Source organism: Syzygium oleosum, unplaced genomic scaffold, assembly GCF_021117445.2.
Source record: "Syzygium oleosum isolate NSW1041296 unplaced genomic scaffold, Sole_v2.1 Sole_v2.03, whole genome shotgun sequence".
NCBI lineage: Eukaryota > Viridiplantae > Streptophyta > Magnoliopsida > Myrtales > Myrtaceae > Syzygium > Syzygium oleosum.
Genome location: NW_026607487.1, coordinates 1,589,706 through 1,605,874, shown reverse-complemented (window position 1 = coordinate 1,605,874; position 16,169 = coordinate 1,589,706). Strand labels below are relative to the sequence as shown.

The 16,169-nt window shown below is 40.9% G+C and overlaps 1 protein-coding gene and 1 pseudogene across 1 annotated transcript; both read left to right on the top strand.

Moving 5' to 3' along the window:
• Nucleotides 1–7,869: 7,869 nt before the first annotated feature.
• LOC115662542 (ATP-dependent DNA helicase Q-like 1) lies at nucleotides 7,870–13,148 on the top strand (annotated as a pseudogene).
• A 200-nt stretch (nucleotides 13,149–13,348) lies between these two features.
• Nucleotides 13,349–15,239, top strand: LOC115663027 (uncharacterized). Its single transcript, XM_056309573.1, has 6 exons — nucleotides 13,349–13,678; nucleotides 14,212–14,337; nucleotides 14,471–14,529; nucleotides 14,625–14,771; nucleotides 14,815–14,950; nucleotides 15,075–15,239. Exons 2-6 carry the CDS (start codon nucleotides 14,229–14,231, stop codon nucleotides 15,146–15,148), a joined length of 525 nt encoding a protein of 174 aa, XP_056165548.1. The 5' UTR covers nucleotides 13,349–13,678; nucleotides 14,212–14,228; the 3' UTR covers nucleotides 15,149–15,239.
• The last annotated feature ends 930 nt before the right edge of the window (nucleotides 15,240–16,169 follow it).

Sequence of the window (16,169 nt, the reverse complement as noted above, 5' to 3'; positions counted from 1 at the left end):
ACCCAAATCGTCTAAGAGTTTTTCCATATTCGGTCCAATCATTGCCTTTGATCGGTTGTTCAATGTAAGTATCTATTTGAAAGCACATGCATATACTTTATTCCTGCCTTCATCAAGCGTTGATTACTAAGGCTCCGTTTGTTTCGTGGAAATTATATGATTTGGAAAACATTTTCCTAAATATAATTGCTTATATCTATTATAAAAATGAATGAACAAATTTTTTTTTCTCATCCACGAAAATGTTTAGATATTATATGTTGTCGATAATGAAAATATTTTTTATCGGCTAATTATTTCAAGTGATACAAAATATTACTTTTAGGAAAATGTTTTTCAAATTATTCATTTTTTGCAAAACAAATGGAGCCTAATAGTCATGTAATCTTGTAGAAAATATCCATAATCACTCAAAAAGGTAAAAAAACTAGTAAACACGACAGTTAAATTTGTAGATCTTTATATAAGAAATTTTCGTTTAGAAATTAGAAAGAGGAGACGAAAAGGAAAACTACCTCTCTCTCTCTAGGCGTGTTCGCTAAGTCATGGTCTCTCGATGACTGTTAGCTCTACCCTAAGAAGTAAGAATGGTAGCAATCCATGGCCCTTTCCCAGACCCCATTGCTGATGCTTTTCTGTATTTACAAAAAATTTCATATCATTAGTGTAACAGTCTGAATTTTCGATCCTTTTCCTGGGATTCATGAAATGAATATTTTGGCCAACGCACTTATAGTGAGATCTCACCCGGAAATGCGCATTCACGGGATGCTAACCTTAGGGGTAAGGCTAGTACGGGATTGAGTTTGCACGACCAAAGAACTCGACCTGGGTTCGATCTTCAACCATATGGATTGACGAGGGAATGTTTTGAGCCAATCGAGACCGGTCTATTTGATTGATCGTGTCCAAAGGGAACTAGTGACATACCCTCGCAATTATATGACAACCGAGGTCGTCCTGGGTAGAGTAAACTTAAACGTGATTTGACTTAGTGTCGGTCACGGGTCGAGAGCGCGTAATTCCAGAGAGCCACCCGTTAGCCAGAGATAAGCTAAAGTCGCGATTGTTCAATTTTAGTCATTTCTTGGAATTCGGGCCCGGGAATCAAGAATTTTGAAAGTGACAATTTTGAGTGGCCGATGACGTTTTTGGCTTGGCCAACCTTGGGGCCACCCATTTCTGCAAAAAAATGGATTTCGGTCCGGGACCCGAAAAATGACGATTTTGCCCCTCTGGTCACCGATGGCGATTCTGAGGTCGTTTGAGGTTATTTTTTGAGGCTAGTGTCATTTTGGGGTGGCCACGTGCATTTAGAGTTTTTTCGGTAAAAAATTGGAATTTTGGCTCCGAAGTGAAAAATAATAGTATTTTATTCTCAGGACTTTGCAGTCAATTTTCAAGGGCTTAAGAAGCTATTTTCACGATTCCGACGCCATATTATGTTGGCTATGCATATTTGGGGTTGATTGGGATAAAAATTGAAATTTCTCCCCGGGACCGGAAAAATGACGATTTTACCCCTGGGCCCGTTTCAGTTCCGAATTTTGGGAAATTATTTGAGATTATTATTATTGGTTTTTTCAGCTGCATTATTGGACCTTGGACAATTTTGCCCCTCAATTATTTGATTGGGTTAAACCTAGACCGTCAGATCAAGGGTAAAATGGTCAAAGTGCGTAGGATCGCAACACGTGGCACTTGGGGGCTGTCATATTTGACCAGCTGACCCTCTCTCTCTCTCCTCCCAGCACCATTCGGCCAGACCACCCACAGCAACCCCTCCCCCACGTTTCTTCCTCCTCCTCCGTTTTCCTTCTTCCTTGGCCGTCCTCGCCGGAGCTCGCCGGAGCCACGCCGGCCTCCGTCGTCGCTGCTGCTGCCTTGTCCAACCACCACCCACCAGCAGCACCGCCCCATCTTGTCTTTCTCTCCCTCTTTTTCCCCGTTCGGCAAAAGGAAAGCCGAGAACCGCCGCTTGGAGGCCGATCGCCGCCGTGCCGGAGCTCGAACAGCCGAGCCGCTGGCACAGCGACGTCCAGCCTCGCCGTATGTCGCCATACGTCGCTGTCCGTACGGATCCGTACAGTGTCCGTACGGGGCGTTCGTAAGTCGGCGTCCGTACGTCGCGGCGACGCTGCTGCTACTGCTGCTGCTGCTACTGTTCCGACCCCTATGCAGCCGAGTTGCCCTGTTTTCTTAGGTAAGTGTCTCCCCCAAAAACTACCTAGGAGCTCGGGTATTTCTAGGCTCGTTTAGGACCCGGTTTAGGCGATTTTGTGACTGTTTTAGGTGCTGTTCGGGACTGATTTGAGTGATTGATTATTTGGTGGTTGCGGGCTGATTAGGCGACGAATTTTGAGGTTTAGGGAGCTTGGATTAGGGCTGTGATGTTGAGGTTTGATCGGAATTAATTTGTGCGATTAATTATTGGGATTGTGCCTTGAATGGAAATTTGTGCGTGATTGTGTGATTTGTGGTAGTTGGCTGATTTGGGATTGTGTTTCGGGTTGTGTACGTGTGGTCGTATATGTCACGTGTGTGGTTGTGAGGTGTGATGGTGTGGCAGTGCAATTGCGCAATATGTTCGCGTGCCAAGAATGTGTGATTGTGCTTTGGGATCGCGTGTTATATGTGCATGATTGTGTGGTGTGCTTGCGTGGTGAGAATGTATATTTGCGAAGTGTATGTGACTTGTGAATTGTGTGCAATGTGGAATTGTGTTGGGTCGTGTGGTTGTTGGCCGTGTATAAGTGTGGTTTGAGTGGAACGAGGATATGGAAATGTGGTTTGGTTGGAAAGATCCGTCCTGAGGCGTGTACGTTACGCGGGACGATGCCGTCCCTGACGAGGTGACGATGCCCGGCCTGACGAGGTGACGATGCCTGACGTGGTCAGAAGACCGTTGGCCTTATGCGTTTTACGCGGGCGCGGTAGAAGGAAAGTGTGTGTAGGATTCCGTCATGAGGCGTATACGTTTACGCGGGACGATGCCGTCCCTGACGAGGTGACGATGCCCGGCCCGACGGGGTGACGATGCCTGACGAGGTCAGAAGACCGTTGGCCTGATGCGTTTTACGCGGGCGCGGTAGTGGTGGAAAAGTTGAGGATGAGTAAGAATTGGCTTGAGGTGTGAGGTTTGAGAAAGAGACGCATGGTGTGAGTTAGTGTGCGAGTGTGTTTGTATCGCGTGATGTGATGCTTAATTATGGGGTAGAAACTACTAGGCACGGTATGGGACGTGCCCAAGTGAGTTCTGTCTTATAATTGAGGCACGCGCGCGTCTGTGCTGTGTTGCTGTGATGTGCTGGCTGTATTAGGATTTAACGTGCAGGGACGCGTATGATGGATTCCAGGTAGGGTTGTGTGTGGTTGTTAGTTTGAGTGATTGTCGTGTGTTATGCGTGTTTTTTTTTGTCTGGCGGTACGTGAGTGCCTACGTGGGGTTTGGGGTTGTACATTTATTGAGATTCGTCTCACGGTTGTATAACCGCCACTTTCAGACCCCCAGCCCTAAACCCGGGAAGTGCGCCTTTTCTTTTTGGAAGTCCGGGGAGCTGCTTTTGGTGCCCAGTGGAGTTGCAGGTGAGTGTCCGGAGGCTCAGACCCGAAGATTCAGAAGCAGACTGGAGGAGGGCGATCCTTAGGTTTTTCCTTAAGGTTTTGGGGGTTGTGTAAATCGGGTTGACCCATAGGGAAGTTAAGTTAACCAGACCCTGATATTTTGTTGATGGTGATTTCGGATGCCAGTTTGTTAATTAGGCCTGTTATATGATGTTTGTATATTTGGTGCTGTATGAAGATGTTGTTGTTTGTTTGTTCTGTTGTTCTACCCCGTTGTCGTCATTTTAGTCCGGGGGTTTTTATATTCGCTTCCGCATGTGGCTCTGATGTTTGGGTTGGGTCGGCGACGTTCCTGGGACGTCGCAACTATTCCGACCGGAGCAGGGGATGTCGCGAGCTTGTTGGGGTTCGGGGCGTGACAATTAGTAAGTCTTGGCCCCGCCAAAAATTTTCTAGTTTCTTTACATTCCAAAGTTTATGGAATAATCGTTAGAAACTTTTAGCATAATAGTCTTCCAAATTTAGGAGCTCTGTTTTGCAGCAAGGGTTGCTACCGCGAAAAATCCAAAACTCGGACATCTGTGACAAATTTACTATAAACTATTTTTTTTACCACGAAAAACCCCAAACTGGTACAACTGTGACAAATTTACCCCAAATCCCAAACTGGTACATCTATAACAAATTTACCGTTCGTTAACTTCCATCAAATTTTATCGTTAAATTTGCTGACCTGAATGACACATGGTGACGTGATAAGGTGACGTGACAAGTCCACATGAAAATTCATAGTGTAAATACCAAGAAAAATCACAAACTTGTATACCTGTGACAAATTAACTGTAATAGTTTGGGGTTTTTCGTCATATTAACCCTATGGATTTTCACGTAGACTTGCCACGTCACCATATCACGTCACCGTGTTCATTCACGTCAGTAAATTTAACGATAAAATTTGATGGAAGTTAACGGAGGGTAAATTTGCTACAGGTGTACCAGTTTAAGGCTTTTTATGGTCAAAAAATTAGTTTGGGGTGTTTAGGGTTTTTGGCTGTCAAAAAATTAATTTGAGGTAAATTTTTCATGGGCGTACCAGTTTGGGGTTTAAAAACCAGTACATTCCCTATCTTGATCAGACTGTGATAGAGGTGATTAGTGAATGCCTTGCGGGTATCGGTGTCTCTAAAGCTTAAGAACACGTCATATTGACGGCTACCTACATCTGTGGGTACTGGAGAGATGAACGAAGGAATGGATGCTCCCTCAGTGCTCTCTTCCTCTGCTCTCTTTCTATTTCCTTGACTCTGCCCATTACCCATGGCGATATGAGGGGGAAAGTTGAAACGAAAATATGCTTTTCTGCTGCTCAAAAGGATTGATGAACAACCAAAGAAACTTTTAGGATGCTTTTCTGCAAATGCTTGTAGTCCTTGCCCTATCTTCTTTTGGACCTCATCCTCTAGTCAGGTCAAACTTGTTGGCTTGGTCGACTCGAGAATAACGTGTACGTTAAGTTCTCCCCTTGGAAATGGTGAAGAAGGTCCGTGCTCCTCGAGAGGTTTGACTGTGGAAGATTAAGTGATGGCCCCTAAAGAGAGGTCGCCAAAAAGGTCAACTACCTCTTTCTCTCTAGGCGTGTTCGCTAATTCGTGGTATTTGGATTACTGTTAGCTCTACCCTAAGAAGTAAGAATGGTAGCAATCCATGTCTTTTTCCCGGACCCCATTGCTGATGCTTTTCTGTATTTACGAAAAATTTCTTATCATTAATAAGTTTGGGCCCCGCCAAAAATTTTCTAGTTTCTTTACATTCCAAAGTTTATGGAATTATTGTTAGAAACTTTTAGCATAATAGTCTTCCAAATTTAGGAGCTCTCTTTTGCAACAAGGGTTGCTACCGCGAAAAATCCCAAGTTAGAACATGTGACAAATTTACTCCAAACTATTTTTTGACAGTGAAAAACCCCAAACTGGTACAACTGTGACAAATTTACCCCAAATCCCAAACTGGTCCATATATAACAAATTTATCATCTGTTAGCTTCCGTAAAATTTTACCGTTAAATTTGCTGACCTGAATGACACGCGGTAACGTGGTAAGGTGACGCGGCAAGTCCACATGAAAATTCATAGCGTAAATACTAAAAAAAATCACAAATTTGTATACATGTGACAAATTGACTATAATAGTTTGAGGTTTTTCGTCATATTAACCTTATGAATTTTCACGTAGACTTGCCACGTCACCATATTCATCCACGTCAGTAAATTTAGCGATAAAATTTGATGGAACCTAACAAAGGGCAAATTTATTACAGGTGTACCAATTTAAGGCTTTTTATGGTCAAAAAATTAGTTTGGGGTGTTTGAGGTTTTTGGCAGTCAAAAAAATAATTTGGGGTAAATTTTTCACGAGCGTACCAATTTGGGATTTAAAAACCAGTCCCCGCCTTGATCATACTGTGATAGAGGTGATCACTAAATGCCTTGCAGGTATCGGTGCCTTTAAAGCTTAAGAACACAACATATTGACGGCTACCTACATCTGTGGGTACTGGAGAGATGAACGAAGGAATGGATGCTCCCTCAGTGCTCTCTTCCTCTGCTCTCTTTCTATTTCCCTGACTCTGCCCATTACCCATGGCGATCTCAGGCGGAAAGTTGAAACAAAAAGATGCTTTTCTGCTGCTCCAAAGGATTGATGAACAACGAAAGAAGCTTTTTTTTTGCTGGGAGAAACAACGGAAGAAGCTTTTAGGATGCTTTTCTGCAAATGCTTATAGTCCTTGCCCTATCTTCGTTTGGACCTCATCCTCTAGTCAAGTCAAACTTGTTGGCTTGGTCGACTCGAGAATAACGTGTACGTTAAGTTCTCCCCTTGGAAATGCTGAAGAAGGTTCGTGCTCTTCGAGAGGTTGACTGTGGAAGATTAGGTGATGGCCCCTAAAGGGAGGTCCCCTAAAAGGTCAACTACCTCTTTCTCTCTAGGTGTGTTCGCTAATTCGTGGTCTCTGGATGACTGTTAGCTCTACCCTAAGAAGTAAGAATGGTAGCAATCCATGTCTCTTCCGTGGCACCCATTGCTGATGCTTTTATGTATTTACAAAAAATTTCATATTCACTAATAAATGTTGGCCCCACCAAAATTTTCTAGTTTCTTTACATTCCAAAGTTTAAAGAATTATTGTTAGAAACTTTTGGCAGAATAGTCTTCCAAATTTAAGAGCTCTATTTTTCTACATTCATGCTTCCAGTTGTGTATGATAATGATGAGCAATTATTTCCAAACTTGAGAAGTAATGCTTTGGTATAGATGGTTGAGACATAATTCTTTGGTATAGATGGAATGATTGAACTTTACTATATAGGTCCATCTCTATTTTGGTAATATGAGGTATCCATTGAAAAAATACGCATTGTTGACATTTTACGAGAGATTCTTTAGGAAACAATTCGAATGAGTTAGCAATCTAAAAAGCCGACATCTAGCGATGTAGGGGAGAAAAATTCAAGGTCATGAGTCTATTTAAAAGTTAAATATCATTTGCTATTTATTTTGTGAAATACATCATCTTACTAAAATGAGAGAAAAAAAACAAAATTTTCTAACATGATATATGTTAGTGATTAAAAAGAATCAACTTTGATTTTCTTTACAGCGTGTACCCATCAGGATCATTGTTTTGCTAGTTTATACAAGAAAATGGGTAGTCTTTCGGCCCATCACACTATCACGAAGATGGATAATGTCATTCCTAATTGCAAGATTCAAGAGGGCAAACTTACGCTTATTGGTATCAAGGCTATTGTTTTAGATAAGTTTCAATCTTTTCATGGAATACTTTCAAATAGACTTAATTTGGCAGATGCAAAAATAGTTTATGAAGGACGGATGCTTCTATCAAACGGATAAAGTAATAAGATTAAAAAATAGACAAATACGTGAATAGGTTCAGTTTATATTAAACTTACATTCACTCTTATGTACTAACTACCACCAACAAAGCTTTAAACAGAGAGAATCGAGTGCAAGTAGAAACATATTGTGAACACAAGAGAGATCAAGATAATATAAAGAGTTGAAGCTTTTTCAATTTCCGCCAGGTCCATCAGCATTAGGTGAATCCTTTTAGGTATCTCACACATGATAGGTCCACTTTGTAAAAAATAGGCAAGATTAAATGTCCTGTGCTTTTTTAGTGATCCACGAGTTGAATGAGCTTGAGAATGCATCATTTGCTAGAGGCATAATTTTCAAATATTATAGGCATCCAAACTTTAGACCATGTGATCGCATCAAGGAGCCATGAACCAACCCCTTGCCGATAAGGAGGCTATTATCATCCCTGAACACAAGCATAGGTACGGTTCTGACATTCATGAAATTGTGGTAGAGGTGATCGGTGAAGCCCTTGCGAGTACCTGAGACTCTAAAGCTCAAAAATTACATCATAGGGATCACTTTCCCGCTCATGTTGGTGTTGGAGAGAGATGAACGGATATGTAGATGCTCCGTCAGTGCTCTCGTTTTCTGCATTTGTATTGCTTCCGCTCGTTTTCCTCTTCTTGAGAAGATTAGAAGCGAACACAGAAAGAAGTGGCACAACAAGCACCACAAGAGAACACCCTAAAATGAACTGATGCATTCCTCTGTTTGCTTTGCTCTAGCTCTTCCCTTTATTTGAAATGCTCAGGCTCAACTCGACTCAATCCCCATATAGCTAGAATCAAGCTAAACCTCAAGAGGAACATATTTCATTGTCATTTCTTTGTGGGTTTGGCGGAGTAGTGTTATTGACCTGCAAAATCATCTCTTTCTTTGTTTTGGGTTTTTTTATGATGACGAAGGCTGAGAGTTTATCACCGTGGAGCACTGTGGCGATGACTTTCTAGCAGAACTTGCCGAAACGATGCAAGATACTGAGGATTGGGATGATTTGCAAGCTGCGGAATCAGAAGCTTGTGGAGTTTTGGCTCATATGTTTGGCCAAGATATCCGTAATGACGGTGGGTACAATGTTGTGCACAATGTTACTATTATAGAAGATTCTCCACAACCTGAGAAAAATCAAACTTTTGTTGAGGTGGATTCATCTACTGATGGTGAAGACGAAGAGGATATATTTGGCAGTAAAATGGGCAGGAAATCCACATGCTATATTCCTAATCAAAGCAGTACTCCGAGGAATTCATCCACTCAACTTCTGGCCAGACGATCTTTAGAATCCATGGTATGCTTCTGAAAACTGTGAAGTTGTCTCACTCCTTTCTGCCCCCACCAGTTTGAAGGGATTAAGAAAAAGAAAGAAAAGCAGGGTAGCTTGGCATGCTTTTTGCCATGCCCAAAACTAATTTGGTTGATAGTTGTTAAGTTTGTGGCTCGAGGTTTTTAATCATGGACCTAGATTTGGCTTGGGATTGGCCCGTGTAATTGTATGGACCAAATACGCAGCTTGAAGAATGTCATAGTATTGTACAGGGTTGGCCGTTCGGTGAAGCAATTGTGGACACCTGAAGAAGCCACAATAGTTACCGGTCAAATCCCAGGAGTCTGGCCATAATGGTCCAGTTGTTTAGGAAGTTAACAAAAGGTTGGCAGATCTCGGCACGACTTTTTATTCTTTTAACAGTGATGCTGCAACCCATATTTTTATATATTTTTGTTGCTAAGGTATATTGGGGCCATTAAGGAAAATGAGAAGAATTGAGAGCAGATTGTCTTGGTTTTTGATCGGGAAAGATTAGAGTGTCCTTCTCATAAAACTCTTGGGAAATGCTTTCCACTCGTCTCATTCGTTTTTGATTGACTCTTGCAATTGGGGTTTTGATTAGTGAGAAATTGATTTATTTCTTATCGTAATTCCCTCTTGGTCGTTGTGAAACAACTCCTCCCGTTGACGTAGACGAAACTGCCCAACCCCTTAAATTAGCGTGTCGCTGGTCTTTGCTCTTAAAATTATGTCTTTCCCTGATCATTTCCAGTTTGCTTGTAATTTTGCACGCAGCAAAGGACCTTACGCAGGGTACCTGTACAAAAGCATTTAGTAAATTGCTTATGAGGGATCTCATCCGATCAAATGTATAATAGACACTCCTAACTTTTGCCAGTTACTTCCACAGTCTTTCAGATCTAAAATGACTTATATTAGAACTGTTTGGTCAATAAAAACAGTTGATTTTTGTTTAGGATGATGTAACACTACCTATATTTCTCAAATATTTTGAGAGTATAGTACATCATCCAAGTGTGGAACTTAGCGTCCAGCGTCTTTGATAGGAGTGTTTTGCGAAATGAAGGCTTGGGATTTCTTTGTGCACAATTTTCATTTTCCATCACTCCACATCAGAAACTATTTGTGGTGCTGAAGAGGCTTGTTTGTGTTGAAGGACTGTAGGAGCACTGTCACTCAAGGTTCGATATCATCAGTTTCCAATAAAAGACATTGCTCTCGGATTTCGACATGCAAACAAAGAACTCTGACTTATGAGGAATTGCAAGCCTTGGATGACATAGAATTGGCAAATGTAGTAATATTCGGAAACGAGGCATTTCGACCAATGTAGCATCAGGCTTGTAAAGCTTCCGTAGCCAAGCAAGATTGCTTCATTCTCATGCCCACTGGAGGTGGTAAAAGTTTACGTTACCAGGTTAGTGAATGTTAACATTATTTCTTTTGTGTAATGATCGTATGTAGAAATATGTGTGGAGACAATGTTTAGAGCGCAAGCCTTGTGCGTTTTGCTCAATGGTTCCACCAATTAAATGCTAGATGGGTAAACCTGTATATCGAGATTTAAGCTTTAAAATGATCTTGTAATCTGCTTTGTTAGCACTGTTGAGAAGTTTGTGCTTAAACTTAAGGAAGAAAATGTTTTTAAAATGCAAATTAAGCGATAGGAAGTGATTCAAGTACATAACCATGGGTTTCAATGTATGGGATCGGACTAAGTTAGACAAGAAGGAAATACTGGACATTCTCATTCTGCCTATGCACATCTCTATCTATTCTGTAATTTCTAGAGTTTGAGCTTTGTGCTATGCTTCTAGGACCTTCTAATTACTTAATGGAAAATTTATCTTGTTTTTGCATGTAAGTGTTGTTGTCAGCCATAGACTCATAGTTCAGGTCCAATTCAAACGGGTTATTAAGTCAAAGAGGAATAAGTTTTCAAATTACTTGCACCAAATACTGATTGTATATGTCTATATTTCCTATGCAGGTATGTGCTATGTCATCGTGTCAACTAGGGGTGATCATTTCCCATAATTGGTTTGAAATTGATGTCCTTTCATATAAATCTGAATTGATCTACTGAATCACCAAGGAAGATATTAATCTGAATTGATAAAGTTGAACTATCCTGAAGTGTTTTCTGTTCAGTGTTGAAGTAGTTGATATATGTTTCTAGCTGAAGTAATTATAAGACAAATATCAACTGGTACTTTCTGATCAGCTGAAGGTGAATAAAAGAATAATTCCCTCATCCCTTACTTTCTTCATGTGCTACTTTCTTCTTGTGCTCTTATGATGTTTTTACATTTCGTTTCAACTACCAGCAACTCTTAAACCAGGTGTCACAGTTGTTATATCTCCCCTGCTCTCTCTCATCCAGGATCCAATAATTACTCTAACCCTCAAGTATGGAATACCGTCTACCTTCTTGAACTCTCGCCAAACGGCTGCCCAAGCAGCGGCTGTCCTCCAAGAACTAAGGCAAGGTTTAGCACTCTCTCTCTCTCTCTCTCTCTCTCTCTCTCTCTCTCTCTCTCTCTCTCTCTCTCTCTCTCTCTCTCTCTCTCTCTCTCTCTCTCTCTCTCTCTCTCTGTTCCTAGAGAAGTATATCATACCATACAATCTTTATCCCGCCATAAAATGGCTATGCTCCATATGTTGCAATGGATGCACATTTTTTATGTAGTTAATGAAAAGATTCATGCCTAAGATGTTTGCCTTAAAAATAAATTTTAGGATCTTAGTGTTCCTAGAGAAGTATATCATACCATACAATCTTTATCCCGCCATAAAATGTGCGCCTATGCTCCATATGTTGCAATGGGTTTTCTATTGGACTTCTAAATATTTTTTTTGTTGAGTGTTGTGATTGTCAAGTCATTAATCTCCACTGCTTTGCCTGTCTTTTCAGGAAAGATAAACCATCGTGCAAGCTATTGTATGTAACCCCTGAAAGGATTGTGGGAAACCCATCATTTCTCGAGATATTGAAATGCTTGCATAGAAAGGTACTATTTCTGATTCACTGTAACTTTTTCTGAAAGTTTCTTTTTAACTTTTTGATACTCGACCATCATGCATTGCAGGCACAACTTGCTGGTTTTGTTATTGATGAGGCACATTGTGTGAGGTATGCTCTTTGGCATCCTTGTATCTGAAGCAAAGATCATGCTAGTGTTACTTCAAAAGGAATAAGTATTTATGATGTTGCTACTGCAAAACTACTGTCCTTGTTCCAGATAAAGCAAAGCAAGTTAACTTTTATATATGCTCACTCTAACTTTTTTTTTTCCTAACGTTTTTGCATTTTCTGTATTTCTAGCCTAATTACATTGTCGGTGTTACACTGGACCTTCTGAAACCCAGACCTTCTGTGAAGTTCTAGTTTAACAGAATGCAATGTTGAAATAACTAATTCTGGAAATGATCCAGTTCCTTCTTTTGGGAAAAGTCAGTGACACATCGTTAATCATATTAAGCAAAATGCACAAAACTAAAATAAGCTCCAACGGAAATGACTTTCGGAAGTAATTGGAATTGTCCATGTTTGGCATGATAGTCAGGTCTTTTAAGCTGGTTCTTGTGTCTGTATTTATTCTTTTAACCTTTATACTATATATTAACAACTTGAGATATGAGGAAAAAGTTCACCCATGTCATCATTGATTGTGTTTCTTATGAGGTCTTTACTGGATCTGCACTGCCAGTGCCATCTCATGAAAGGAACGTATTGCTGGTTTGAGCTTTTCTAGTATATTTGAATGATTGTAAACTAGTAAAGCTTATTGACTGTTACTTTCTTGGTTGTCATTATTGCAGTCAATGGGGACATGATTTTCGTCCAGATTATAGGGGACTGGGATATCTCAAGCAAAATTTTCCATACGTCCCAGTGATGGCCTTAACTGCAACTGCCACTCAGCCAGTTCGTGAGGTACGAAACTTGCACATTAACCTCCAGATTATGTTGAAATAATCATTTGAGACTGATTGAAATGTGCATCCATTGCAGGATATCCTAAAAGCTCTCAGGATCCCCCATGCTCTTGTTCTTGAGACAAGTTTTGACAAACCAAACCTAAAGTATGAGGTCATAGCTAAGACCAAGGAACCACTGAAGCAGCTTGGAGAGCTGCTAAAGAATCATTTTGCTCGTTTTTGTGGCATAGTATATTGCCTATCAAAGAGTGAATGTGTTGATGTTGCAAAATACTTGAATGATAAGTGCGGTATAAAGAGGGTGTACTATCATGCTGGATTAGCAGCCAGTCAAAGAGTAGCTATTCAAAAGAAATGGCATACTGGAGAGGTCCAGGTTGTATGTGCAACCATTGCCTTTGGGATGGGATAGACGAACCAGATGTGGTAAGTTGAAATGGACTATGGGCCTTTGCCTATTTTTAGTTTTAGAATCAAGCTGACGTGTTGTCAAATACTCGACTAATCCACTTTTCCTTTAATGTTTAAGTTTCACCAATTGGTTTCTTAGTGTGCTTGGAAGTAAACTTTGCTGGAAGAGGGCTGTGTCTCTTTCTCTCAGATTTCAATGCACAGAAAACCAGTCAATCTCTGTCTCTGTCTCTGTCTCTCTTCCTTCCTTCCTTTGGACACAAAATTCACCATTTTTAAACAGTCGAACTCCTTGCATTCTCTCTCTCCTTCATCTTCTTCTTCTTCTTCTTCCATATCTCACCAGATCTCTCTCTGTCATCGGCGTCAAGTTCGCCGGAGCAATTCCCGTGGCCTGGGATGGCGGCGACTCCCAGCATTTTCTTGTTCCGCGCGCATCTCGCCGTCAATGCCGGCCCAAATCTAGTGTCGATAACTTGATGCGCAACTCTGTGTGTCGCTCGTCGTAATCCTCGCCGCATTCGGCGGGAGGTTAGTGTGAATCTTGGGTGGTTCGCGTGGAAAATTCGTTGATTTTTGTTTTTTGCTTCTATGCGCGCTATTGTTCTGTTGATGTGTGAATCTCCACTTCAGTTTAGAGCTTGGACTTAGCAGGCGAGGTAGTGAGATCGTGTTCTCGCAAGCAATGGGGCTTGCTTTAGGAGTTTGAGATATGCTTCATGAGTAAATCGTGTTTCAGTGAGTTAAGGATGATGCTTTGGTTGTTGGGTCGATTCTCGGCAAATGTGAGATTAGAATTATCCGAGCAGTGACTCCTGAAATGCTTGCAGATGGGAATGGAGGGTCTATTGAAATTAGGATAATGCACACTGGGTCTCCATTATTCATGTGTTGCTCATGAAATTTCGTCTGGCAAATAGTAGAATATGCCTGGCCTAGCATTTTCATCGTCCGCTCCGCGATGTGAGCTTTTGTCGAAGTTACCCAAGTTACTCTGGATGTGGTTGTTCTGGGTCTTCCTATCTCCTCGTTATGTATGTAATTTTTCTTTCTGTTCTTTTTAGATACCTGTAGTTGAGAGATGCAGGTGGAGAAAAGACGGTCAAAGGGAGGCTTCCTACAGTTTTTTGACTGGAATAGCAAGTCCAGGAAGAAGCTGCTCTCAAACGGTCCTGATATACCTGGTCCTGGTACGACCCGCATTGTCTTTTTTATCAATTTTATTGGTCGCACGCCCGTGCATTGCTAGCATATGAAAGTTTTTTGGAGGAGATGGCTCATAATCATATAGTGCTATTAACGTGCTTTGTTTTCTGATTATAGATGAAGTTAAGCATGGAACGGATGATGCAGATATCTTGGCGAAGTCAAGGTTTCAGATGGTGGGAGTTCTTTTGACCCTACTGTTGTCAAAATCTTTTTTAGTCGTGTATGAGTTCCATCTATTTGACTTGCATTGTTTCTTGCCTTAATGTAGAATGTTATTGATGAAAGTGGAGTTAGTTCAAGTAAAAGCGGAAGTAGTGAGTGGAACTGTGCTACTTCAAAGACCAGCAATGAAGGATCTGAAAACAGAGCCCCTGGAGTAGTAGTGGCTCGACTGATGGGTTTGGATTCATTGCCATGGAGTAGTAGTGGCTCGACTGATGGGTTTAGATTCATTGCCAAAGTCAAATGGTCCCGAGTCCTCCACCTCGTGTTCTAAATCTCATCAAGTCGAAGCTTCTCCTTACGGTGATGGCATCCGTGATTTGCGAAGTAGATGCAATCCGATTGATTACCTCAGCAGTTCTAGTAAACTAGGTAGGTTCTCCTCACACTTTGCAGAAGTAAAGCCCTTGACGGTGCTGGGCCGACCGATAGAGAGATTTCAGATCAAGGTACTTTCTCCGAAATCAGCTAAACCTATTTCCGTTACCCATCATAGGCTATTATCTCCAATTGAAGGTCCCGGATTTGTTCCGGCCGAGAATGCTGCCTATGTTATGGAGGCAGCCGTAGAGATTATTGAAGCTAATCCCTGGGTTGTCAGAGGCAAAGCATCATCTGACTGTTTCAGCATCAGTTCCTTTGAGAATACAAGATCTAAAAATGAAATTAGAATCTTCCTATGAGGCATCAAGGCAGCAGAAAAGCTAGTAGTTCTGGCGGTGTCATGGGGTGTTCCTCGATTGTACATTTTCCTAGGCTTGTATCCTATCTGTTGAGGCATTCTTTATCCTGAATTCTTATAGGGGTCGCACTCATATAGTCATATTGTCAACTATGTATCGGTACTGTGTGTATGGAAATTTTTAAGAACCTTCAAAATCGAGCCCCTCTAAAGATTAATATATATATGCATGAATTGATCAAGGCATTGAGATTACTGGTCACCGAGGAAAATTCGTACGATGACTACATTTCAAAATCGAGACTGCAATGAAGTCATTTGCAATATGCACACAACAATCAGAAAAAAGAAAAGAAAAAAAGAGGACATTAGCCTTAGCCGATAAGGTACCTAATCATCCTATGTTAAGTTTGGTTAATTCTTATTTTTTTTTAGATGCGCACTAAAGTAAAACATACTGTCTTTCCTATTTCTTTCCCAGCAAGAGAAAAGATCGTTTAAGAAAAATGGCACCAATAGCCCCTAAATTTCAGCTTGATGTACAATGTCAATTTGTAAATGTTTAATGTAAACTGTTCTTTTTACCCAATAAGGGAGAAAGTCATCACAAGTCCCCGACCCATTGCCAAATATGCAATCTAGTCTCCAATTTTTTCTTTCCTTTTGTAAGTGATGCTATCGAATCGGACTGTATCTTCTTAATTTTTTTTTATGATAAAATGGGTAATTTATATGAACTCAATCTTTTTCTAAAGCCAGAAAATCAATTTGTGTATCTCGTTCCTACGAAAGATTATCAGCTCCAACACGATATCCCAACAAATTTTTTAGCCGGAAAGAACTGTGATTTGTCCTAAATGGCAACCTACCAAATATGCAAAGTAACAATAACAACCGAAAAATTAATCC

Excerpts from the sequence above, each read along its gene's own strand:
- LOC115663027 (XM_056309573.1), top strand. The coding sequence starts at position 14,229 with ATGCAGGTGGAGAAAAGACGGTCAAAGGGAGGCTTCCTACAGTTTTTT. Across the intron at positions 14,338-14,470 it reads TCCTGATATACCTGGTCCTG|ATGAAGTTAAGCATGGAACG; the intron begins GTACGACCCGCA and ends TTCTGATTATAG. Across the intron at positions 14,530-14,624 it reads CGAAGTCAAGGTTTCAGATG|AATGTTATTGATGAAAGTGG; the intron begins GTGGGAGTTCTT and ends GCCTTAATGTAG.